The sequence below is a fragment of the Monodon monoceros genome, unplaced genomic scaffold, assembly GCF_005190385.1.
Source record: "Monodon monoceros isolate NGI ecotype Baffin Bay Population unplaced genomic scaffold, NGI_Narwhal_1 Super_Scaffold_9, whole genome shotgun sequence".
NCBI lineage: Eukaryota > Metazoa > Chordata > Mammalia > Artiodactyla > Monodontidae > Monodon > Monodon monoceros.
In genome coordinates this window covers 51,619,480-51,646,394 of record NW_021703786.1, presented here as the reverse complement: position 1 = coordinate 51,646,394, position 26,915 = coordinate 51,619,480, and the positions used below count along the sequence as shown (strand labels likewise).

The 26,915-nt window shown below is 52.4% G+C and overlaps 1 protein-coding gene across 2 annotated transcripts in view; it reads left to right on the top strand.

Moving 5' to 3' along the window:
• ABR (ABR activator of RhoGEF and GTPase) overlaps nucleotides 1-26,915 on the top strand; it is a 180,332-nt gene that overhangs the window by 70,452 nt on the left and 82,965 nt on the right. For both annotated transcript variants that reach the window (XM_029212798.1, XM_029212799.1), the window contains exon 2: nucleotides 14,965-15,149. In XM_029212798.1, the coding sequence (XP_029068631.1) occupies nucleotides 14,965-15,149 (185 nt within the window). The remainder of the gene's footprint in view (nucleotides 1-14,964; nucleotides 15,150-26,915) is intronic.

Here is a 26,915-nt window from a genome sequence, read left to right as displayed (position 1 = left end):
TTCCCATGAAAGAGTTTCTCTGGTATTTCTCCTTCCCTATGTGCTTTTTTTGAAGTTATATTTTATTCTATTTTTAAAGTTGCGGTAAAATACATATAACATAAAATTTACCATCGTAATCATTTTCAAGCATGCAGTTCAGTGGCGTTGAGTACGTTCACATTTTTGGGCAGCCATCACCACCATCTACCACCAGAACTCTTTTCATCTTGAAAAACTGAAACTCTGCACCCATTAAACACTAACTCCCCCTTCTCTCCCTTCCCCCAGCCCCCTGGCAGCCATCATTCTACTTCCTGTCTCTGTGAATTTGACTACTCTAAGAACGTCATATAAGTGGAGTCATACAGTCTTTCTGTGACTGCTTATTTCACTTAGTGTAATGTCCTCAAGGTTCATCCACATTGTAGCACATGCTAGAATTTCCTTTGTTTTTAGACTGAATAATATTCCATAGTATGTATATGCCACATTTTGTTTATCCATTCATCTATCAATGGACACTGGGGTTGCTTCCACCTTTTGGCTGTTGTGCATAATGCTGCAACGAACATGGGTGTTCCCTGTCTACTTTTGGGCTTACTTCACACATCAGCAATGGGCCATCCTTGGGGCTTGGTCAGGGATGGGCCCACTGACTTGGCCCCAGGAGAGTGGGTGGCTCACCAAGTTGACGGGGAAGGCTCGGCCCTCTGGTGTCTGCTTCTATCAAACACTAAGATGTCAGTGCTCCTGGCACCAACCTACTTGCTTGAGGACATTCCGGATTTCCTTCCCCTCTGCCTTCAGAAGAGGGTGCTGGATTCCTGGTTCTCTCATGGACAGGAGGAGGGCAGCGGTGGTTCGCCACGAGCCCAGCATGGGTGGCGTTAGGAGAAAGTGACTGTCAGGTGTTGGGAAGGGCGCGTGGAGCCTCTCTGAGAGTGGGGTGGCCAGGTGACCCCACATGAAGGAGCTGGAGGGCAGGCTGGTAATGCCAGAGAAGAAGCTTAATGCTGAAATCCCCATGACTGAGCACAAGCAAGGTTTGCTACTTGCTCACCTGGTCCATGGCAAGTGAGGTGGGGCCTCTGCTCCACGTGGTCACTCAGGGACCCAACCTAATGGAGGCTGCACCATCTGGAACCCAAGGCCTTCAAGGTCACTGCCGCAGGGGAAGAAGGAGAGGGAGAATTGTGCATGAGGGCTGACCAGAACAGTGGGAGTAAGGGGCGTCAGGGCCTTAAGGAGGGGAGTGTGTCCGTATATGTGTGTGTGTATGTGTGCATATGTGTGTGCTCCTCTGTGTGTATGTGTGTGCGCACGTGCGTGTCGGCAAAGAGAAGAAACGAGCTGGTGGGGGGAACCCCATTGCCCTTCCCCAGCTTAGCCCTCACCTGGCTTTGCACCACGCAGAGGAAAGGTGGCTTTGGTGTTTAAGGAGAGGCCATTGACTTGGGGAGTTCCTCTCATCTCCCCTCAGTGGGTGACAAAGCTGGAACAGGCGAAACCACTGGCACTCTGGAGCTGAGGGGAAGGGAGAAGGACGTGAGTTTTGGAGGCACCCTCTTATGGCCCTGGACAATCATAGAAATTTTTTAAGGTCTAGGGAGACTCTGAGTGGATGGCCAGCTGCTTGAGCTGAATGCCAGCGAGCCTGGCCTCCTGGCAGCAACGGACAGAGGTGCAGGGTGTTTCTGTGGGTGTATGGGTGAGGGTGTATAAGCATGTGCAGGTTGGGAATGTGTTGGCTGATTCTGAAGGTGGGGGTGGGGAGCCTGGAGCCACCAGGCTCTGGGATTGAAGGGAGCCCCTGATGTAACAGGGGGGATCATAGATTCTGATCCTGGCTGCCACAAATGTGCAAGGCCCTTTGAGAGTCTTACTGGCCTCTCTGGACCTTGTATTATATGTTTGTTCTATGAACTGCCCCTGCCTTTTCTCAGCACTAGATTGAGAGTCATTTAATTTTTCACAAATACCCCAAGGACTCATGAAACCATATATGGGAGAGGGGCTCTGAGGCCAGGGATAAGTGGGATTGGATCCAAAGGTCATTGTCATAATGGTCCTTTGATTCCTCCTCCTCCATTGCCTCCTGGCTGCTCCCACTTCTCCCCCTTGGGGGCCCAGCTGCATTTCCCACCAGCAAGCGGGGAGAGGGGAGGAAGAACAGAGCCTTAAATCAAATCAGTCCAGGATCATTACTTGTTATCAATTCATGACAGTTTGGAGGGGAAGCAGGAGGCAAGTTAAAGCTGTTAACTCTATCAAAGGTTAGAACTCCTATAGGATTTGTCAGTGACCTCCTGGCCCCAGACCCTAAGTAATTGAATTGGCTATTATGGGAAGAGATTAGAGGATTTTTAAGCGATTGTATCAGCCAGTCGGCAGTTATCCAGCATCCACTGTGTGTGAACACTGTGCCGAGTGCCACGAATAATATGAAGAAAATAGAAGTGGGCCAGCCTGGGACTTCCCTTGTGGCGCCGTGGATTGGACTTTGTGCTCCCAATGCAGGGGGCCCGGGTTCGATCCCTGGTCAGGGAACTAGATCCCACGTGCATGCCACAACTAAGGAGCCCGCCTGCCACAACTAAGACCTGGTGCAACCAAAAAAAAAAAAAAGGGCCATCCTTGCCTTCCAGACTCCTGCCACCTAGTGGGGAAGCCAGAATATACCAAAGGCCAAATGAATATGCACTTGACTTTCTTTGTAAAGGATTTTTATTTTATTTTTTATTTTTTTGGTCTGATTGATTGACCACTGTACTGTTTGTGAAATACTCTTCTTGTCTGGTGTCTCTCATTGGTCTTCAGAGCAGCCCCATGGACTGGGCATGGCAGCTGCATCACCCCATTTTCCAGTGAGGAAGGAGAGGCTGTGTAGAGCTGGGACCAGAACCCAGTTCTATCTGACTTTTAGCCCAGGCTGCCGATCATTGGCTAGCAGAGGTGGGAGTGCTGACTGCTGCTTAGGGTCTGTTCCTGTCACTGTCTGGTACGTAATAACTTAGGAGATGTTTGTTGAATGACTATTGCTCATTTACACATGAAGTAAGTTTTCCTCCATTATGGTAAGGTCATCTGGTCATTCTGCACCATTATTCCCATATGTTTGGTGGACATATAACTGCATTTCCTAAGATCAATTAGGAATTTTAGGCCCCTCTGCCCAGGTGGGGAATTATGTCAAAGTACAACAAGCAATAGACTTGATCCAAAGAACAGGCTTTAAGTTGTGGCTCATTTGTTTATTAGCCAGGTGGCTGTGGATGAGACCCAGAACCTCTCTGAGCCTCAGTTTTCCCCTGTGTAAAATGGGGGAGTAATATCTACTCTGACAACCTCCCCGGGTTTTGAGAATGAAATGAGATCCTGGCTGTGGCCTTGATTTGTACACTGCAAAACGCGGTGCAGATAATAGCGTTTCTCATCCATCTTTCTGAGCCTGGACACGGTGAAGCCTCTCTCCCTTCTCTGCCCAGGGCCAGTTGGCAGGCCCCCCATCCCTCGCCTGCCTCGTCTGCCCCAGCTACTGATGCCCAAAACCTACGACTCCTTTGCTTCAGGCTTTGGAGTCCTGGCTTTTCCTGGCGTCCACGGCCTCTGCCTCCTTCCCCCGGGAGCCTGGAGGTGGAGGATCGGATCGCGTCTCCATGGCAACCAGAGAGTCCGAGCCGCACCCCCGCGGGGGGCCAGAGTCTGTTCCAAGCAGCGGGGGCGGAGCCAGAACTGAGCGTTCCAGCTACGCGGTAGCACCTCCGGGAACCAGCTACCGGGTCGCCTTTGCCGGGTCTTTCAGTTGCTCCTTTGCGGGGCTAGTGCCCCTGCTCCAGTCCTGCCGGAAGAACTGGGGGTGAGGGGTAAGCCATCCTGCGGTCCAGGCGACTGCTGCACGCCGAGTCTGAGGGCTCTGTGTGAATGGGACAGGGGCTGCCCTCCCTGCCTGCCCACGGTAAAGCCCTGTCTGTGCGCCTCCTTCACCTCGTCACCAGCAAACCTCCCAGTCCTTCAAGGCTTAAGTCAGACCCTGCCTCTTAAAGTAACCTTTCCTGTGCTTCTCATAGAGCCTGGCAGATGGCTTCCTGGGGCTCTTTCAGAGTTTAGTTTCATTTGACTTTAGGGGCTGTGACCTCAGGGTCCTTGTCTGAAACTGGTGGTTCTCGGCCTTACAATACATTCGAATCACCTGGGGAGCTTTTAACAGCCCTGCTGCCCCCAGCTAACCACACAAACTCAATATGGATCTCTGGGTTGGGAGCCAGACACCAGTCTCCCCAGGGGATTCCAGTGTGCAGGGAAGGTTGGAACTGGTGTCCTGAAGTTCAAATTTTTATTTATTTATTTGTTTGTTTGTTTGTTTTTGTTTTGGCTGCACCGTGGGGCTTGTGGGATCTTAGTTCCTGGACCAGAGATTGAACCTGGGCCCACGGCAGTGAAAGCGCCGAGTCCTAACCACTGGACCGCCAGGGAATTCCCAACTTCAAATTTTAAACACTCCCATGGCCTGTGGCGCCTTGCTTGAAGCTAAGCCTACTGAACGTAGGCTGACTGATGAACAGCTGGGTCCACTGATGAAGGAAGGCCTGCTAGAGCCTAGCCCGGTTGTACGTTTCCAAAGCTCTGGTTTGTTTTTGTTGTTGTTGTTTTGTTTTTCAAGGACTAGGAGATCTCTGAGGGCACTTACTGCTCAGGAAGAGGACTGGGGTGGTAATGATAATAGCTACTTGTTTATTTAGCACCTGCCCTGGACCAGGTGCCTTTCATTGCATTTATTTTTTGATGGGGACCCCACAAAAACCTCATGAGGTATAGGCATTGTGTATTATCCCCATCTTACAGATGAGGAAACTGAGGCTCTGGAAGGTTAAATAGCTTGCCCAAGGTCCCATGGCTCTTAAGTGATAATACTGGGATTGGAACCTGAGTCTAACTCAAAGCCCGTGCCCTTGACCACTGCCCTGTCCTGGCTCCCAGCTCCCTCTTCCATCAGTTGTAGAGCAGGAGGTGCTGAGAAGGAGGTGGCTTGTCCCATGGGAAAGATGCTGGTCCCAGGATGCCTCACCTTGGTGCCATGCCACCACTGAGGGGCTCCCAAGGGGATCTCCGGGGTCAGCTGGGGTCACGGGGCCCTGAAAGTGTCCAGCCCTTTCTCCTCTTCCTTCAGCAACCTCTCCTGAGGACTGTTCTGCCCAGATGCTGTCCAAGTTCTTTAACCCCCATAATGTTTAATGTCTCACAACCAGCCTGTGACACGGGCATTGTTATTCTGTTTCGAAGATGAGAAACTGAAGTTTGCGGCGGCCAGAGCCAACCAGCTGACAATCCGCAGAGCAGTCCTCCCGGTTCTGTGGCTCCAAGGCTCTGGACTCTGAGTCTGCCTTGGGGATCTTGGCTTCCCCCCGGTTGTTGGGGGAGAAGAGGCCAACTTCTGTAGCCCTGTGTGCCTCGAGCTGTGTGAAGGAGATGAGGGTCACTGTGTGTGCTTATCAACCTCAGAACGGACCCGCCTGTTGAGAACAGCCAGTGTCCTGGCCCGCTGGGAATGTGTGGGGGAGTTAGAGGATCTGGGGGGAAATGGGCAGCTCTGTGCACCTCCTGGGGGGGGGGCCGACATTGGGAAAACACATGTGCACGGTTTCACAGCAGGATCAGTGCAGGCCTCAATCCAGTGCCCGACATCCAGGGGAGGTCTGAGCAGGGGACAGAAGCATTTGCTGGGAGCTAGTGACAGGAGTGGCAAGTTGGAAGGACTGTACCCGTGCAGGAGGGACCTCAGCTTCAGCGACACCAGTCTGTTCATCAGGGCCCTGAAAAGAAGGGCGTGGTCCTGCCTGGGGTCTTTGCAGCTCTGTCCCCCTCAGTGGGAATGGCCTCTTCCTGCCCCTCTTCTCTCACTTCTGTCAAGGCACACTCAGACCCTTCGCCAAACGGCCCTCTCCTCCTCCAGACTTTGATGCAGGTTGTTTCTTCCACTCATGGGCCCTGAGAGCAACCTGCCCAGGTGGTTTTTTCTATTTGTACAGGTCCTACACATTATAATGGTTGAAACACAGGTCCCAGAGTCAGACTAGCTGGCTAGTCTGTTAAGTGCACTTAACAGCCTTTAAACCTTGGGCAAGTGACTTAATCCCCTATACCTTCACTTCCTCAACTGTAAATGAGAATCACAATGGTGGTACTTAAACTTGGTTTTTAAATTTTAAACAAAATTTGAGTGCAGCAACGTTAAGCATACAGCTTAATGAACCCTTACGTTCGTCTGCTCATGTACCCACCCAGATCGAGATGTAGCACGTTTCCAGTAACCCAGAAAGTTCCCTCAAGCCCCTTCCCAGTCAATGCCCACTGCCTCCTGCCGCCCACCCCCAGGTAGCCACTACTGTGAACTTCCATCGCTGTCTCTTAGTTTTGCCTGTTCTTGAACTTCATAGAGATGGAATCCTACCGCATGTGCTCCTCTGGGTCTGGTTTCTTTTGCTCAACACATGGTAAGATTCATCCATCATAGGGTTGCTCTGATGGTGAAATGAGGTAGTGTACAGCCCACGGCCCGGCCCAGTCACAGATGACAGGGAGCATGCTAGGACCACACTGTGAGGTCCTGGAGGGGAGGACGGAGTCTGTGCCCTGTGGCTCTGTCCCCACCTGACACAGCGTGTGGCATACAGAGACTTCTGATGCTCTCTGAGGAAGTTGGATGCTGCTTTGGTGGGAAGGATGGGCAGGCCTGAGCTTCCCTCGTTGTTCTCCTGAGGTTCCCTCCCCCCGCACTCCCATTGTCAGTTCTAGGGCAGAAAGTGGGTTTATCACCTAATATCAGCCTTTGTACCTCCCCTGCTGGGAGGGCAGGACCTTTCCGCACCTGGAACTTACCTTTATCCTGTACCCACAGGTTCTTAGAGTGTCTAAGAGGAGGTTGGAAAGAACCCGCAAACTCCCCTCAGCATCTGTTTCCAGGGACTGGGATACCAGGATGGATTCTTGGCTGTGTCCATCAGTCGTTGGCGATGGACAGTCTCAGGGGAGCGTTGTAGACAGCTTGACACCTGTGTGCCTCCAGCCACCCGGGCGCCCCTTCCCCGCCGCCTTGCGCCTCCCGGAGCTGAAGGTGGTAGAAACGAGAGCTGGGCATTTGGGTTTGAACTGACCCCCACTGGCCAACTCTCCACATTGCCCCAAAAGAGCATGTTTGAGGTCTCCATGGTCTGTCACTGGTGGGTTCATATCCTTTCATCTGGCACAGACTCCATCACAGGCTTAGAATAGGTAGCCCTACATTCACATGTGGTCCCAATCTGGGCTGTTCCTAGGCGATCTGGAGGTCACAGGATTCTCCCTGCATTGTAACTCAACAGAGGAACATACGTGTCCATCGGGAGAAATTATCCAAAGTTAGAGATGCTCGGCAACCACGTGGCTGGCAAGACCCCACTGCAGGAAATGGTGGAGATCAACCGTCTTCCCTGGGTCCTACCTAACTCTTAGCTCAGCTCACAAGGCCCTTGGTGTGCTGGTCTGTGCCCGCTTCTCCGGTGCAATCTGCCCCTCACCCCCCTGCTCACTCAGTGTTCCAGCCAGGCTGGGCTATTTATAGTCCCCTAAAGCACTTTGTGCCTTTGCCAAGCCTCTTCTCATTGCCTGGAACTCTGCTCCTGTCCCCCATCTGCCTGGCAAGCACCCACACATCTCTCAAGATTCGATTAATTATATTAATAACGGCAGCTAAGATTTATTGGGTGCTTACTATGTGCTGAGTGCCTTGCGTGCGTTATCCAGCTTAATCCTTGCAGTAGCCCTGTGTACTCCATCTCTTTGTCGTCCTCTTTCACGGCCATTGGTTTAACCAATATCCACTTATAAGTGGCTGCCTTGTGCCAGCCACTCTTCTGAGCACAGAGGAGTGGGATGTGATTCAGCCTGGATTGGAACCTAAACTGTGTGACCCCAGGGTCCTTGCTCTTAGCCACAGTGATAAACCACCTTCCTTGGAGTATCACCCAAGCCCATCCAGCCATCCTCTCACCCCCACTGTTTCCTGCTCCCTCCTCTTTGCCTTGCCTGTGAGGTACTTCTGTCATAGCATCTTGGATGTTTTCATGCTTGTTGGACTGCCTTCCTCTACTGGGCTGTAAGGATTTCAGTTAGGAATGTGTTCATTTTATGTGGCAGAAAATCCAACGTATTAGGGGCTTATAGTCCCCATTTAGCAAGAAGTGAGATAGGCTGTTTCTAGTGTGGCTCAGTAGCTCAGCAGCATCCGAGAAATGTCTGCGTTCTTTCATGATCATTTCCTCGTGGCAGCAGCATGACCACTGTAGCTCTGGTCATCACATCTGAGTTCAAGGTATAAAGTCCCTTTTTAATTATCAAAGCAAAGGCCTTGCCAGAGGCCTACACTTGCGTCTCATTGACCAAAAACTATGTCAAATGGTCACTCCTAGTTGTAAGAGAGGCAGAGAAAGGGGGTACTTTGCCAGGGACTGGGTTCATTGCCACCTCATATAAAACCAGCATAAGGTAAGCAGGGAAGGAGAGAAGATAGATATTGAGTAGGAGACAAGCAGTGTCTGCTAGTAACCTAGAGAGCAGAGACCATGTATTAATTGCTCCCAGATTCTCAGAATCTGAATGCTTTATAATTATTTTGTATTGTTGCCTTGCAGGCAACATACAGACTTTTTTTGCAAACATAGTATACTGTACATACTATTATTAATTTCTTTTTCACTTAATAAGGTGATGTAAATCATCCAGGTAATTTTTAATGACTACATAGTAGTCCATCTTGGAGAAATACCATCATTTACCCAAGTCCCTATAATTAATCATGCAGCTTGTTTTTAATATTTCACAATCATAAACATCCCTGTGATTAATAACCTTGTAACTTTATTTTTATGTACATTTATGATTAATTTCTTAGGACACAGTCTCAGATTATGCTGGGTTAAAAGCTGTACCAACTGTTAAAGATTTTGATACCAAGTTGACTCCAGAAAAGTTGTGCCAGTTCTACATATCCTCCAAGAGATTTTGAGAGTGCCTGTTCTCTTACAAGCTTGAGTATTTTCCTTGCTGATTTGATAGGAAAATTGCAAAAAATAGAGGTTTGCATTTTCTTTGATTACAGGTGAGGTTAACATTTAACATATATATGTTATATATATATATTATATGTATATATATATACACACACATTGGGCATTTGTAATTCTCTTTTTAATTTTCCATTCATTTCTCTAACTCATTTAGAAAGTTGAGGTATTCGTCTTTTTCTCATTGGATTGCAAAAGTGCTTTATATATTCAGGAGGCAAGGAGGTTCATAGGAGAAGGGTGGAACTGAGCTGGATTTGAAGGCTAAATAGGCCTTCGCTGGGTGGTCAAAGGATGAGGAGGGTGTTCTAGGTATAGGAACAGCATGTGCAAAGGTCCAGAGGTGGGAAACTGTGTGTTTGGGGACTGTGTTAATTTCATAGGGCTGCCATTAAAAAAATCATCACAGGGAGGCTCAAGAGGGAGGGGATATGGGGATATATGTATACATATAGCAGATTCACTTTGTTGTACAGCAGAAACTAACGCAACATTGTAAAGCAATTATATACTCCAATAAAGATATATATATATATATATTTTTTTTTATGTTGGGGGTAGGAGTTTATTAATTAATTTATTTATTTTTGCTGTGTTGCGTCTTCGTTTCTGTGTGAGGACTTTCTCTAGTTGTGGCAAGCGGGGGCCACTCTTCATCGCAGTGCGCGGGCCTCTCACTACCGTGGTCTCTCTTGTTGCGGAGCACAGGCTCCAGACGCACAGGCTCAGCAGTTGTGGCTCACAGGCCTAGTTGCTCCGCGGCATGTGGGATCCTCCCACACCAGGGCTCGAACCCGTGTCCCCTGCATTAGCAGGCAGATTCTCAACCACTGCGCCACCAGGGAAGCCCCTAGATATTTTTAAAAATTAAAGTAAAAATAAAAAGTCATCACAGGGACTTCTCTGGTGGTCTGGTGGTTAAGACTCCGTGCTTCCACTGCAGAGGGCATGGGTTCGATCCCTGGTCAGGGAGCTAAGATCTGAGAAGCTGCGTGGCCAAAAAAAACCCCAAAATTTATTTTCTCACAGTCTGGAGGCCACAGTCCAAAATCAAGGTGCTGGCAGGGCCATGCTCCCTGCCAAGGCACTAGGGGGAGAATCCTTGCTTGCCTCTTCCAACTTCTGGTGGCTCCAGGCATCCCTTGGCTTTTGGCCAGATAACTCGGGTCTCTGCCTCCATCTTCACATGGGCTTCTTCTGCGTGTCTATGTCTTCTCTGCTTCTGTTTCCTATAAAGGCATGTCATCAGATTTGGGTCCCACTCAATTAAAGTAGGATCATCTCATCTAGAGATCCTCAACTTAATTACATCTACAAGGACCTTTTTCCTAAATAAGGTCACATTTATGGGTACCAAGGTTAGGATTTGGACATATATATTTTGGGGCTACTATCCAGACCCTTTCAGGGACCTACCTAGAAGATGTCTGATATTACAGGGCGGCAGAATACGACTCTGTAAAGGAAGAGTCAGGTGCTGACTATGAAAGGCCTTGAGCCCGGGAGTTTGAAGTGAATGGGGAACTGTTGAATTTTGAACAGTGGGGAAACACGATCAGATTTGCAGTCTGGCAGTCACGGGGAGAGAGTGTTGGAATTGTCCTTGTAAGAGTTGGTGAGGGTGGGAAGGTGGATGGGGAGTGGGGATATTTCAGGGTGTAGGAGGTAAGGAGGAAGAGGGAGGAATCTGGCCCGACTCCTAGGTTTCCAACTTGAGTGATCTGGCAGACTAACTTCAGGAAAAGCTTGGGTTTGAAGTTCCTGGGGGTGGAGATGTCCAGGAAACAATCAAAGAGATGGGTCTGCAGCCCAGACCTCTCCCTAGAATATAAATAAAATTTGGGAGAGGGAGTAAAGTAGAGGTGACAGAAGCCTGGAGAACACCAATTTTTCCCCATCATTTTATTATGAAAAATTTCACACATACCTAAAAGTTTAAAGAATTGTATAGTGAACACCTATGTACCCACCATCTGGAGTCTATAATTATCATTTTTCTCCACTTGCTTTATCACACATCTGGCCATCCCTCTGGACATCATCAACCCATCTTGTTTTTTATGTACGTCAGAGTAAGTTGCAGACATCAATACATTTCACCTCGACACTTAAACATTCATGTCACTAACTAGAGTTAAATATTTAGTGAAATGCACAAATCTTTGATGCAGTGTACTATTTGACGAAGTCAGTGAACACATCCGCCTGCGTACTCCAAATCCCTGTCAAGATACAGAACATTTCCATCACCCTAGAAAACTCCCTGTGCCCCTTACAGTCAATTCCTGTCCCTACCTGACCCCCAGAAACAACCACAATTTTCATTTTTTTTCCAAGCGTAAATTAAATTTGTCTGTTCTAAAACTTCACATAAGTGGAGCCATACAGGATGTGTTCTTTTGTCTGGCTTCTTTCACTTAGCATAATGCCTGTAAGAGTCATTTCTGTGTGTCTCAGTGTTTTGTCCCTCTTACTGCTGAGCAGTATTCTACTGTAAGGATGTATAGGGAATACCAATTTTTAAGGGGTGGGTGGGGAAAGAGGATTCCACCAAGGAGACTAGAAGGAACAGTGAAGACCGTAGGAAAAGCATCCAGATAGAATGTCAAGGAAAACCATCTGGATCAGTTATAATTAGGTTTGACTGCATATAACGTAAAAACTAAATAACAGTGACTTAAATAACATAGGCATTTTTCTTCTCTCATATAAAAGAAGTCCAGAGGTAGACGTTCCTGGGGTGGTATGTTGGCTCACTGTGCCATCACGGGCCCAGGCTCCTAGCTTTGTGCTCAGCTATATTCAGCACTGGCTTCTATCCTCAAGGTCCCCTCATGGCTCAGTATGGCTGCTGGAGCTCCAGCTCTCCTATCTGCTTTCCAAACTGGCAACAGAAGGAGGAAGCATGGAGAGAGGGGAAAAGTACCTTCCAGTGAAAACAATCTCAGCAACTTTCTTCAAAGTTCCACACATATCCACTCAACATCTCATTGGCCAGAACTTCATCACATGGCCCACACCACTAGGAAAAGTAGCCTTTTAGCTAGCCACGGAGCACACTGCCACTCCAAAGATAGTGAGATTTCTGTTACTAGGAGGGGAAATGGATATTGGCTGTCAGCGGCCTTCTCTGCCTTTTCTCTTTTGACACCTGCTGGCCAAGCCATGGTCCACTCAGCCTTCCTGTCTGTGGACCTGCACAGACTGAAGGCTGTGCTTGGCAGATTTCCACCCTCCTGAGTCCCCAGGGCTCCTGCTTTCTCAAAGGGTTGTTTCTCTGTCTTCTGTATCCCTTTTCCTGGTAGGATTCTCCGGGGTCTCTGGCTGGCTTCCCGGGCTGTCAGGGTCTCCTGGAGGTTGGAATGAAAGGGACAGTATCCAGGAACATTTGCAGAGAGCTCTGAGGGCACTGTCCTCCACGCCCGGGCACCCCGCTATTGTGGCTGGCAGCCCTCTCTCCCCTCCTTGGTCAGCCTCCCCTGACGAGGGCTGTAGAAGGAGATTTCCCTAGAAGATTAGTGAGATTCAGAGGGGGAAAGATGGCATTTGGAGACAGACTTGGATTCAGATCCTTTCTGTGCAAATCTCTCTGAGACTCAGTGACTCTGCCTGTGAACTGGGGATCGTGAGAGCAGCCTCCCCGATGTGGCTAGGTTGAGATGTGGGGTCCAGGGGCACCACTCTGATAAAGATGAATTGGGCACACATGGCGGAAGGCTGGCAGAGACCTTCCCACCCTGCTGTGACCCAGGCAGCGGCAGACTGTGCGGTAGAGTCAAGCCTCACCACTTTCCCTGTGGTCCCTTCTCCCCTTGCCCTTGGGAAATATCCTGAGAGTGAAGGCTCTGGTCCTGTGACCCCTGGGAATTGGTCAGTGCCCAGGAGAATCAGCGGGGCCTGCTGGAATCTGAACGGATGGCCAGGCCAGTGTTCATCAGAGTTCACATCCCCCGCTTGACTCTAGGCACTAACAGGGCAGCCTGGAGCCTCCTGGAGGAAAGACCGCAGGTTAACGTGGTGTTTCGTTCCCTCCTCGTGCTTCTCCAAAGTGAGTAGGTCTCACCAAACAGCCGGGCTCCCTCACAGTGCCAGACTCGGGCAGCCCGGATGCTGTGGTTCTTCTTCCTCCCTCCCAGGATCACTGGGGGCACTAGAGGGCCACGCACTGTAGGAGTTCTGAGCTGGGACGCCAGGGGGGACACTGTGGAGGAAGTGATATCTGAGCAGACGATGGGACAGACCCAGCCAGGGATGGAGGTGGGGGAGGGTCTCTCACACAGCTGTAGGAGAGACCCCCATTGGTGGGGTGAAGATAGCAGAGTCGGCTTACCCCCACCTGCTCCTGAGACAGAAGCCCTGTATCCTCCCGGCAGTGGGTCCTGTTTCCCGGGTGCCTGGCACAGACACGTCCCAGTGTCTGGATGGCTAGGTCCTGTGGTTCTTCACGTGCACGCCTGTCCTGGGGAAAAAAATAATAGCTCACGTCCCTGACAGCTTAATGGGCCGTAAGCACGGGACTGGAGAGGAAGTCGGCAGGAACAGGTGCAGCGAGGCTGGGGGACGCTCTCGGCTGCCAAAGGGGCAGATTGGACTGAGTGTGGCCGTGGCCGGGCGCCCTGGTGACCCGTTGACACCATTCTCAGGCTGCCGGCGGCCCCGGGGGCTGGTGTGTTGTGACAGGAGGAGGAGCCAGGGCCCCGCTGAGAACTTGGCTCAAGCCTCAGACCTGAGAGGGACAGTGCATTCCTCTGCCCATTCACTCACTCCACACATGTTCCCAAGATCCTGACCCATGTGGGCCGTGGCTGCTGGGCACACAGCGATGGCTGTCACCCAGTTCCCGCGCCAGGTGCTCAGGGACGAATGGACAGGATCACTGGGGGCACTAGAGGGCCACGCACTGTAGGAGTTCTGAGCTGGGACGCTGGGGGCGCGGTGGGGGGGGACACTGTGGAGGAAGTGATATCTGAGCAGATGACAGGACAGACCCAGCCAGGGGTGGAGGTGGGGGAGGGTCCCTCACACAGCTGTAGGAGAGACCCGCACTGGTGGGGTGTGATGAGGGCCTTTCTGAGATGCTGCCTTGCGCCCCCATGGACCCGGCCTGCTGTCCAGGAAGGGGGTGTCTGGGCGGGGGCTCTGGCCCCCGAGTGGTGCTGGCAGCACCGATGGGGTTAACGGCAGCTTGACTTCCCTGTGGCTGTTTCTTCCTTCCTTTTCCCAAGGAATCCTACATTGAAATTACAGAAATAAGTTCCGGCTTTTGAGAAGTCTGCTGTGCAACCGCATCCCTGCCAGGCCCGGCCGTCTTCTCGCCCATGCTCTGCCAGCCTTGGGCTCTGACCTTTGCGGAGCCTTGTTCGAGGGGTGAGGGCTCCCTCGGGTGCCGTTCCTCAGCCCCCACCCCGAACCCTGCTCTGCCCCCCGATCCAGGGATGGGGCTCAGTGTACAAATGGTACCCAAAGAGGAGGGGCGCAGGAAGTGACATCGCTCGGCCCGCCCGCACCTCCTTATTCCCTATAAAAAGCAAAATGGTGACTCAGAGAGGAGAGTTGGAAGCGTCCTGCCGCCTGCTCCCACTGTTAATTTTTAGACTTGGAATTAGGCAGGAGGCAAAGGAAACAGCGGCTCGAAATACGCGACTGACATGCTATTAAGCCGGTGGCAACAGCGGAGCCACTCCCCGTCGACTCCCAGCGGCCCCTGAACCGCAGCTCCTGGTGCCTGCTGGCGCTCCGGGCCGCGCAGCCCTGCCCGGGCTGGGCGTGGATGGTGCGGCCCGGGGCATGGCAGCTGGGGACCGACGCTGGCGCCCACTGCGCTACCAGTCCCTGGCAGCCCTCGTGGAGGACTCTCAGTGGCCTTTCTTGTTCCTTGTCTCAGACTTCAGCTACGGGGCAGACGACTACGACGGAGAGGGGAATGAAGAGCAGAAGGGGCCCCCGGAGGGCTCGGAGACCATGCCGTACATCGATGAGTCGCCCACCATGTCGCCCCAGCTCAGTGCCCGGAACCAGGGTGGCGGGGACAGCATCTCCCCCACCCCACCTGAGGGGCTGGCACCTGGGGTAGGTACACCTGCTTTTCCTTCTGGGTTTGGGAAGAGGGGGCTTTTGGGGAGGGGGGTAGGCAGGCATGGGTGTCGTGGGCCACGCTCTGCTTGGAGCGCTACTGGGGTGCAGGACTCGGGAAATTTGGGCTTGCTCTTGGTGCCCTCATCATCTCATTCCGGTCCTGGGCCTCTCAGATTAGCCCCCGCCCCCCGCCTGCTGCTCTCTCTGCCACTGCTGCACCTATCCCTGCCTCTTCTACCAGCCATCTGCTCCCCCTGCCTCCTGGACACCTCACTTCCTCTTTCAGCTTTCTCCCTCAGTCCTTCTCTAGCAGGATGGGACCTTGTGGGAGGGAACAGGCTCTCCTCTCTGGGCCCGGGCTGGGCAGTGGCTGCATATGTGAGTTGTGGGCTATAAATGCACACGTCCCAGCTCAGCAAACCAAGGCTGGCCTCGGCGCCGCCAGTGGGGGGAGTGAGCAGCTCCTGTAGCATTCCCTGAGGACCCAGGGCCCCGTGCAGCCCTCCTCTGTTGACTCTGGAAGGGAATGAGCCGTAATGGTGTCCACCTCTCCTCTTGTCCACCGATGAGAGCTCTGCTCCAAAGAGAAGCATTTTACAAGCAATATTGAGGATGTGCTCTGAGACAGGCGGAGGGATAGAGATGCGAGGAGGTTTGCAATCCTTGTAATTAATGCTGTTCCTGGGCCCAGAGACCAGCTCTGTCCGTGCTCAGCTTGTGCGAGTGTGTCTGAGACACAAGAGCAAGTGAGACAGAGGGATTCCTGGGGGCTATTTTTCAGAAATTGCGAAGAATCAAATTTCTTCTTGGGTGGGGGGCGGGGGGGGCTTGGATTGCTTGGTCCTGCTTGGTAGGGGGCTTGTCCAGGTGTGTTTTATAGGAGGGTCCCCTTTCTTCCCTCTAATACCCTTGAGGAGCAGTCACTGAGTTGCTGCGAGTTACTTGTTTCCCTCCTGCAGGGCCCAGCATACCCCCACTCCAGCCAGGGGGCTGCCTGGACCCTACCATTTCTTGTGAACCCCCTGCTTCCTTCCCTCCCAGCCTCCTTGGCCACCCTCCACTCCTGCGTAGAGCTCTCACCCCCTCTTCACACAGCCGGGTGGCTGTTATAGCCTTTGGCAACAAGGGCCTTGGCAACCGGCTTCCCACTTGGGGGAAGCCACATTGTTGCCATGGCAACAGAAGCCTAGGCAGAGCTTATCAGCTGCCAGGCAGTGCAAGTTTGGGAAGGGATGGTGGGGGCAGGTGGGAGGTGGAAGTGATGGGCAAGGGCGTCGATCAGGTTCAGGCCCCCCACAGCTGACATTCTGGGGTATTGTCCTGTCGTCCTAAGGAAGGGTGGCAGGTGAGAGATAGCCACCTTGGACCTGCGGGGCAGGATTCTTGCTACTGATGGAGGAGAGGGTGCTCTGGGACCTGAACTGACTCTAACCAGGGGAAGCAAAGTGACAGCTCTTGCTTCCCGTCTCTGCCTTTAGGTCTCTGACCACAACAGGGCTTAGAGACATCCCCCTCCCATCCCGGAGACTCAGCTATTACCCCTGTGAGCTGGTGTAGAAAGAGTCACTGTAGGACTCAACACAGCACCAGGAATCCTGGCTGAGAGTTGAGAACGTGTGGCCAGATTAGAGCCACTTGCTGAAGAGAAAAGCCATTTATTTCCCTTTCTCCTCTGCCTTCCTCCTTGCTTCCTGTCCTGTCTCCTTCCCTCATCACATGACCACCTTGCTGGAGTGCTTTTCCATCGACTTTTAGATTCCCTGGTGAAAGGTACTCAGGTGCTTTCTCTAGTGAAACGGGTCACAGGCATAACAGGGAGATGCCCCCACCTGGAGCTCTGAGGCTTCAGGGCAGGGACTTCCTTTACTACGATGCTGCCCATTTTGCTTGGTGACTCACAAGGGAAGAGCTTGGTTTGAGGACTTTGAAATCCAAGAGATGCTACAGTGACAACTGGCCAAAGTGCTTGCGAACCCCAGGATTAATTTTTGCACCATTGGCTAGAAATTATACACGGTAGGGGTGGGGAGCATTAATCCAATTTGGGGATCCTAGCAAAGTTTCCAGCCCAGTGTACCCGCTGCCAGCCTACCTTCCCTCCTGAGTTGCATTTCTGCCCTCTCTGCTGTGTCACTGGCCCCATCTAGTGGACTCAGCAAGTATTGCTGTGTACATTGGGGTGCTGGAGAGAGTTGACACGCCTCTTCCGGAGTACTTGAGGGCTGTTTCAGTTTTTTTTTTAAAAAAAAAAAAGGAAAGAAAAAAGAAAGCCAAGGTTTCTGCTACTTGGCTCTGCTCATTTGACCTGGCAGGTCCCCTCCCTGCCAGGCTTCCTGTTGGGGCGTTGGGAACCAAGGGGACTTTTGGACCAAATCAGACGATTGTTCTAGATATTCAGGTATCTACCCTCTGGCAGCCGGACATTCCACACCCAAATGTGCATCCAACTTGTTCCTGGAAGCCCAAGGTTTGGTCTTTATATTAGGGTTCTCCAGAGAAACAGAACCATTAGGATACAGAGAGAGGATTGATTTATTATAAGGAATTGTCTCACTAGATTATGGAGGCTGAAAGGTCCCAAGATCTGCAGTCAGCAAGCTAGAGACCCGGGAGAACTGACAGTATAGTTAGTTCCAGACTGAGTCCAAAGGCTGGAGAATCAGGAGAGTTGATGGTGTAAGCTCTAGTCCGTATTGAGTCCAAAGGCAGGAGAAGACCTATGTCCCAGCTCAAAGACAGGCAGAGAGAGTGAATTCTCCCTTATTTAGCCTTTTTGTTCTATCCAGACCTTCAACTGATTAGATGAGGCCCACCCACATTGGGAGGGCAACCTGCTTTACTCAGTCAACTGATTCAAGTGTTAATCTCATCCAGAAACACCCTCACAGACACACCCAGAATAACGTGTGGCCAAACGTCTAGGTATCTGTGGCCCCGTCAGGTTGATGCATAAAACTAGCCCTCACGGTCTTACTCTCCCAGCAGCTCAGAGAATGGAAGGGACATGAGCTTTGCATAGATGAACATGTTCTGCTCTCTAGCTGTGGGACTCTGGATCAGTGTCATAACCCCTCTGAGCCTCAGTTTCCTCATCTCTAAATAGGACTAACCACCTGAAGGGTTGTTGAGAGGACGGACTGGGATAGCTCAGGTGAGGCCTGCAGCACTGGGCCTGGCTCACTGTGGGTCCTCAGTCCTTGGCGCCCAGGGCCCACGAGACTCTTCTCACCAGCCATTAGAGGGGTGGGGAGCCCAGAGCACTGCGAGGACCTGGTCTAATGAAATATTTGCTGGACAACAACTGAATCTGCTTTTGCAACCTCCTTTCTGGGGTCAAATCTGTCCTCCCAGGTGTGGTAGCCCAGATGAAACCGGGTCTCCGGTGTTACAGGACAAATGCTCTTCACTCCCCAGAACGCCCTGCAGCCTCACTCTGCTCTCGCCTTAGCTGTGCCGCTGTGTGCAGCCCAGCGAGGTATCAGGGTGAAAGCCCCGCCCTGCAGACCCTCACTCTCCCCAAGCCCAGGCTGAGTATAGCTCCCTCCGGTGCAGAGAGGGCCTGCTTTCGCCCTGGGAAGGACGGGCGGGACTCTCCATCTCACTGACAAGCGGGGCACATGTTCCCCTGCCAGGACCGTGGTCATTCAGAAAAGCGTGTGCCCCACAAGCCACGGACTCCTCTGACTCCCCTCTCGGGAGGCACCATGAAAAGGGGCCACAAGGCAGAGAGAAGATCTGGTTGTTGTCTCAGTGCCACCACTTCCTAGCTGTGTGACCTGAGGGATTTCACTCATCTGAGCTCCAGTTCGCTCATCTGTAAAGTGAATATACTGAGAATTTCTTCCCTCCTGACCTCACACAGCTGTCGGGAGGCTTCTATGAGATGCTGCCAGTAAAGTCTGTACATGTTAGTACTGCACTAACCGCTGAATTGAGGAGTTTAGACTCCAGACGGCAGGATAATTTAAAGATAGGTGGGGAGAGTTGAGATGATCACCATTGTCATCCTCACCTTCCCCCCTCCCCCGCACAACCCCCGCTTCCTCACAGCTCCTTAGACTCACCTTGAGCCTTTTACATGGGGAGCCAGAGATATACTTAAACTTGGTCTTTCTTTTATTCTTTTTTTTTGGGCCTGCATATGGGATCTTAGTTCCCTGACCAGGGATTGAACCCGTGCCCGTTGCATTGGAAGAGCAGTCTTAACCACTGGACCGTCAGGAAATCCCTAAACTTGTGTCTTTCTGACGCTGGAGTCTGTGTGGTGCTCCCAGGTCCCCTCAGATACCACCTCCCTTGTGAAGGTTTTCCAGCCTGTGGCTGAGCCCTCCGCTGTCTGGGGACCGTGCACAGTTACTTGTGGGGCACGTCTGCCCTGCGAGATCCGGAGCCCTGATCCCCGATCATCTCCGGGACCCCCATCAGCAGCTCCCGGGCACCTAGGTGTATTCACCCGACATTTATGGAATTGAATCAAGTAGCACTGGGTTGGCCAGGGAGCTGGGAGGCAGGGCAGATACAGTCTCAGGGGATGAAGCTAGGATGAACTGCTGCCCCCTCTTCCCTTCCTGGTCCCTTCTGAAGCCTTGGGGTTTGGGATCTGAGGTTGCAGGACAAGGAGGTCGCTTCTAAGTGAAAGGAGAAGCCACGTGGCAAGCCGGAAACATCTGAGATGGTGTCCCAGTCTGCTCTCTTTGGATGGCGTTCGAGGCCTGGGCTGGGTGGGTTGGCGGCTGCCCTTTATCTTTACGCCTCCCAGGAGTTTCCAGATGCAGGTAAAACCAGAGACATCTCTCCTCAGGTTGCCGACCTCCTGCCTCAGCAGCCTTGCTCCCCATTGCCCCCTTTCTGGATCTTGGTCCCCACTCCAAAGAGGAGGAGCTTGCCTGGCTCCCCCTACGTGCCAGGTGCTGTGCCAGGTGCCCACGGGCTTCATCGCCACCTATCCCTGCAACCACTGGGAGAGCCCCCCATTTTGTAGATGAAGGAGCTATGGCTCAGGGGGTTCCTTGGTTTGTGTGAGTTGAGGGGGATGTGAATAGGAAGTAGGGAGACAGTGCCCTGGTTGTGGTCCTCAGCCTCTCCATGGCTGGTGCTCCCTGGCCTTTTTGGCTCATCGCCCCCCTTTCACACATGGCTGGGATCTGGGCTTCCCTGACTGACCACACGCAGCCGACCTGGAGCATCCCGTAGTGCTCACAGCCTGTCTGGGATCTCCCTCTCCCTGCTACTGTGCTGTGTGTTTCACATCAGCCAGTAAGGCGGCTTCCAAAGCAACATGTATTCGGTGAAGGTTTGCTCATCTCCTGCAGGTCCCAGGGACAGTGGATAGGAGAGTGAGCCAGACCCATTCTCTGTCCTTGAGGTTCGGCAGTCTTTGCGGGTGGGGCAGGGAGGCCAACCGACCCGCCTAATCGCACCAAGAGGTGTGAAATTGCCCCTGAGAACGCCTTCAGTTTGAGACGTTTGGCCACACAGGTGAGCCGCCAGGGGGCAGAGGCTGGATGTCCCCCTGGGCTCTGGGTTCTGCCAGGGTGCAGAAGGGCAGGAAGCATCCCAACAGCAGGCTGACTCTTACCCACGGACTCTCTTTTCCATCCTCCTCACCTAGTTCCTCCACTAGTGGGTGCTAGCACTTTCTTTCCACGATGATGCTCTGATGATGCCCCTGTGGACCTTCCTCCCACAGGGTTATGGGCTGGTTGCTTCTATCTGGAAAGCCACACAGACCCCCCCAACCCTCCTGCCTGTGTGGCAGAAAGAAGAAGAGAAAGAAGAGAAACGCTTCCATAGCACTTACTAAATGCCAGGCACTGTTGTAGCACTTTATAAATACTAACTCATTTAGTCCTCACCACACTTTGGGAAGTAGGCACCGTTACTGCCCCATTTTACAGATGCGAAAACTAAGGTGCAAAGAGGTGACATAACCCACCTGAGGCCCCACAGCTGGTCAGTGGTGGGCGCTCACCACCTCTGTTCTCTGCCACCTCTCCAAAACAGGAACCTCAGTGCCCTCGCCTTATGTCTTTCTGGCTCTGTGATTTTGGATAACCTGTAGAGTCTTGGTCCCCTCAGCTGTAAATAAGGATAAATACCTCCTATCTGGAAGGGCTGCTGGGAGGACCGAGTGACACAGTGCCCCTGGCACTGGCCCCTGGGGTCAGTTCTCATTGGCCCAGGGTCTGCTGAGCTCCAGAAAGTCTGGAGGTGGGACTTGAGCTCCTACCAAGGAAGTTGGAAGGGCTAGGGATAGGCAGAGAGGAGGGAGAGGGGGCTCCAAGCCAGGTCAAGGCCTGGAGGTGAGAATGCACCTGGCCCTTTCATGGGACAGCAAACAGCAGAAGTTGTTGTCAACAGTTTGATCAGTTGAGCCATCAGCAACGGCCCCACTGCCCTTCTTAGGGCTGACTTGGTGGCTTCCTGCTGGGTACAGAGTGAGCAGTGTTTTAGAAACAGTAATCTGATGTCAGCAGGAGGGATGCACTGAAACACTGTCTGGTCACTCCCTGTAAAATTCTTCAATGCCTGCCCGTAGCAATGCTGTCAAGGCTGTGCCTGACCTGACCACTTGACCTCTGCCTACCTCTGCAGGCTCATGACAACCCCCCAGCTAGACTGTGAGCTCTGCCATGGAGCTTTGTCACTTTTGTACCAAAATGTTTGCTCACTGCAAACTGTAGTGCCTAGAACTGCGCCTGGCACATAAGAGATGCCTAGTAAGTATTGGTTGAATGGATGAAGACTTGCCACCCAGACTGAACTCATTTCATTATGCCTCATGCTGTCCTGTCTGCCCCTGAGTCCCCCTGGCATGGCTAATCCCTGTTCATTTTCAGGTAGGAGTTTTTTTGTTTTGTTTTGTTTTGTTTTTTGCGGTACGCGGGCCTCTCACTGTTGTGGCCTCTCCTGTTGCGTTGCGGAGCACAGGCTCCGGACGCGCAGGCTCAGCGGCCATGGCTCACGGGCCCAGCCGCTCTGCGGCATGTGGGATCTTCCCGGACCGGGGCACAAACCCGTGTCCCCTGCATCGGCAGGCGGACTCTCAACCACTGTGCCACCAGGGAAGCCCCAGGTAGGAGTTTTAATGTCACCTCCTCTGGAGAACCTTCTGTGACTCTCTACTTGCCCAATTATAGCACTTACCACACTTCTTTTTTTAATTTCTTTATTTTTCCTGATTACATCACTGAAAATTCTAACTTTACAGAAACATATAATATGGAAAGTGAAAGTCTCCTTAAGTCTCATCCTACAGAGAGAATGTCTGTTAAGAGACATCTTCTTTTTCCATGTGAGATATTACATATATATATACACATATATGTAAAAAGTACATTTTTCTCTGTGTATATATTATATATATACACTTTTTTAAAAAGTGGGATCATACTATTAATACTGTTATGCAATTTTCTCTGGTTATTTAATAAGTCTTGGACATCTTGCATATCAGTAATTAAAGACCAACTCATTCTCCTTCATGACCGTATGCAGTGTTTCTTTTAATGGTTGTACCATAATTCACTTAGCCAGTCCTCTTCTGTTAGACATTTGGGCTGTTTCCAGTCTTTCACTGGTGTAACCATCATTGCAGTGAACATCTTTGTACAAAGATCTTTGAGTCCTTGTAGAAATGTTTTTGCAGAAAAATTCCTTAAAGTGGAGGTGCTGAGTCAGAGGGTGAGAACATATTAAATCACAATAGCTTTTTCCACGTTATTCTTTCTGGAAGAGTTGTACCTGAGCCCCAGAGTTCTGAGATCGTGCCCTTCCCCTGGCCCTGCCTTGGCTCACGGTGGTCAGTCTGTCCCCGAGACCATCAGCCCCCACGGAGGTAGAGACAAAGTGTCCCACTTGTGGCTGTGTCCTGGATGCTAGCACAGCACCTGGTGCATGGTGGGCAATTGAATAGATACTTGTTGATTGAGTGGGTAAGGGAATGAGGGGATGGAGAATGAGTGTGAGAGAAGGCTGTTGGGTTTGGGGAGAGTAAACTGTTGGTGGCTTGGAAAGCGTGCATTTGGTGGGTGTCTGAAATCTCAGTCCGTGCCCCTTGTTCATGGGGGCGTGGTTCCCGCCCACTTCTCCAAGTTCATCACCTGCCCCTTTTCTGTCCTCCAGCTGTGCTTCCTGGGGTTCCTTACAAAACATTTTCCTCCCTTTGCCTGGAAACGATTCCCCTTTTTAAGATGCTGCTCAGAAGCCACGCTTCTGTGGAGCTTTACCTCTCAGGCAGGGTTAGCGCCTTTGTCCTGTGTTCCCACTGTGTTGACCAGTGGGAACACTGCCTCATTTGTTTATATGTCTGGGTTGAGAGCATTCTAATGGCAAGGCCTGTGTCTCCCAGGTCTGTGTATTTGTAATGCCAGGCCTTCTCTGGGTTGAATGAACAGATAGATGGACAGGCAAGATCAGAAGTCAAAGTGGAATATTATTGCGGTTATGTAGGTGTGAGATTCTACAAACCTTGGTTGGGGTGGCAGCTTTGGAAAAGGAAGAGAAGGAAGAACCAAGGGGACTTGGTGAAAAGGATGTGGGGCCTGAGGGAAGGAAGAGTCACAAGATGGCGGCCCCGCCACAGAAGTGGAGAAGCCAGAAGGGGAAGCTGGTTTAGGGAGGGGGAAGGGTCGTTTGGTCTGGAGATGTGGAGCTGAGGGGCTGCTCATGGGACTTCCAAGTGAGGAGAACCAGCTGACAGCACAGATGTCACACTCCAGCAGAGCAAGATGTTGGAGCTGCAGATGGTGACGGGCTGCCGTTGGCCTAGCAGTGAGAAGGGATGAGTTCTCCAAGGATAGAGAGCAGAGGGCTGCGGCCTGGTCCGAATGGGTGACTCCACACTTACAGGAGGCAGGAAGAAGAAGGGCCAGCCGGAACCAGAGCGATCAGAGGCAGCATCAGCATGGCCACAGAAGCTGAGGGATTTAAGAGCATCCAGACTGCAGAGGCTGAGGAGTAGAGAAGGAGGCCTCTGACTTTGGAATAAGGCAGTTTAGAGGCCTTTGGAGCAGCTGCTTCTCTGGAGAGGAGGGTCCGGAGCCAGGCCAAAGCTGGCAGAGTTGTAGAGGACGCAGGGAGGAAGCTCGTGTCCAGGGCATTGGTAGGGGAAAGGGAGGAAGCACCACTGGGACTTGTGAGTCACTTCCCTCCAGGGGCAGAACTGAGTGGAGTCTGTGTGCCCAGTGGAGATGGAAGGGCATTCAAATTACTCACTGGAATTTCCAGCCAACCCGGGTGGGGTGGAGTGGAGATGCCTTGGATGTTCAGGGAGCAGCTTCTGAGAGGTTTCAGGGTTTGGAAGAAGTGGGTGTCGACACTGCCATGCTAGGTAGGGGCATGGGGAGTGGAGACAGGGGTACTCTCGGAGACTCCTGAGGGCCCCTCATGTTCCTTTGGGCGGGGGAAGGGACACCGTGCCGGTGGGGGTGGCGGTCCCTTGGGCTGTTAGGCCCTTCTCCCATTACACCTGCTTGTCCGACCGGAGCGGGCAGCCCATGCCGTGCACTCAGAGCCTGCAGGATGGGAGACAGACTGGCACAGAGCCCCGGGCTGGCACACTTGTGCCCTGGGGAATGCCAGGCCTGGATTTTCCCAAGCGCTGGGAACAGCCTCACCCGCCCAAACCAAATGAGGAATTGTTGCTGAGAGGGCCCTTCAGATCTACCCCGGCTATTTATAACCCAGCCCAGGCGGGGACAGGGAAGAACCAGGGATGAGGGAGAGGGCGGGTGTGGGGTGGGTTGTGCCTCTGGGGAGCCCCATCAGCCCTGAGGCCCCAGAGAACCTACCCCAAATCCCTTGGTCTGCATTTCAGCTATGGTGACAGGGAGAAACCTTTTACTGGTGAGGACAGCTCTAATAGAATGGCAGGAGCCCCACCTAGAGCTCAGAACTTCCGCAGACTTTTTTGGGGAGTTGGGATAAGGAACCATGTCCATTCCTCTCCTTTTTCCCTCCTCGCTCTTCCTCAACCCTCCACCCAGCTTGGAGGCTCAGCCAAGGGCCCTGTTCTCGGCTGAGATGCCCAGTGGGAAGGAGAGGTGATGACCCCAGGTGGGCCTAGGATGGCGCGCTGTTAACCCCCGCTTTGGAATGCATTTCCAAACGAGCTCCAAAGAGTTGGACTCTTCCCCCTGTGGCCATACAGTTGCCACCTGACAGGGGATGTGCCGTGTGCATAAGGAGGCCGGTGGTAGACACCCAAGGCATTAATGGACAACTCAGACACTGTATCATTAAGAACCACACTGGCTGGTCTGGCAACTGTGTACTGGGAGAGACACTTGTGAGCTAGAAGCATCAGGAAGATTTTGAGGAAATCCCTGACTAGAGACATGGTTTGGGGGCTGGTGGGAGATTGAGGGGATTGGCGTGAGTGGGGCTGGAGCTTCAGGGCTCATTACTCAGCATCCAGAGTTTTCACTTGATCTGTCTGGCTGGTGGCACGTATTATACAGGTTTATAAAGATAAGTAGTGGGCTGGTCGTGTGTGAAGCTGAATTTGATTCCAAGATGCCAGGTCCAGTGATGAAATGGGACAGAGGTGATATTCAAGGAACAACCCCCCCCCACACACACACACCTCCCAACCTTCCCTCAAAGAAACACAACCAACTGCAAGAAGGCAGCAACCTTGTCTGTGGGCCTGATTCAGTGCACAGATGTGTTTCATTGAGACTGCATCATGTTTTGTTTTTTAAATATAATTTATCTGCCATCATTTTTAAATTGAGAGCTATCACCTAACAATCCGGATTCCAGCTTCTCTTGAATAATCCAAGATGGGGCAACCTTGAGCCTGCACTGCCCCTGGCAGCCGGCAGCTGGAGCTGAGTGACAGTTTCTTCAGTTCACCTGGTCCCTACCTGGCTCATTTCACTAACTAATCTTACCTGCACCCTCTTGGGTGCTGGAGTTGGCAACCTTTGCCCTAGGTGTTGTGAAAGAGCTTTTCCCAGCTGCTGCCCTTAAACTCCACCCCCATGAGAGTAGATGGATTACATCTCTGGATGGGGCTAGGGGACCAGAGTTTAGCTTCTGTAACCATGGAAGAAGCCAGGGGAAGCAGGCTGGGGGTGGGCAGGGCTGGCGTGCTCCTGGTCCTGGGTTAAGTGTACCCTCCCCTGTGGGGCTGGTTCTACTGGGCCCAGGCCCCTCTTGAGGGAAAAGAGCTCTGAGGAGGTGTGGCACCTCCGGCTGCCCGAGGCGGCCCAGCTGCAGCCCCTGGCTGGCACTTGTGCTTTCGTGGCGAGTCAGGTCAGGCCTCCTTTGCACAAAGCCTTGTTCCCTCAGCCTCGGTGGCGATGGAAAGAAACTATGGTTTGTCACCAGGGCTTGGCCTCCCTTCCTCAAAGGTGTCAGAGCCTGAGGCGGAAATGAGAAGGGGCTTGTAGGCATCCCAAGGTGACACCGAGGTTGGCCCGGGGGCCCGCGAGGCTGTGCGGGCAGCTGCTCGTCCGCTCCGCCCCCGCCTGCCCGCGGGGCCGGTGAGGGGCTGTAAATAAAGCCTGTCTCTGGGAAGCGGACCTCCCCCTGCGCCCGGCCCGGCTGCGGCCTCGTCGCCCCTCCTCCGCGCTCCCGAAGCCTCCGCCAGCCGGCTGGCCCGGCGACCGCAGAGAGGGAACGGCTCCACCTCACCCGTCGAGTCGTGCATTTCCTGTGTCTTGAGAGCGAACGCGGACCTCCGCGTCCAGGAGGGCGGGATCTGTGGGGCCGCCGGCGGCGGCGGCGGCGGCGGCGGCGGCGGCGGGGCGCCCG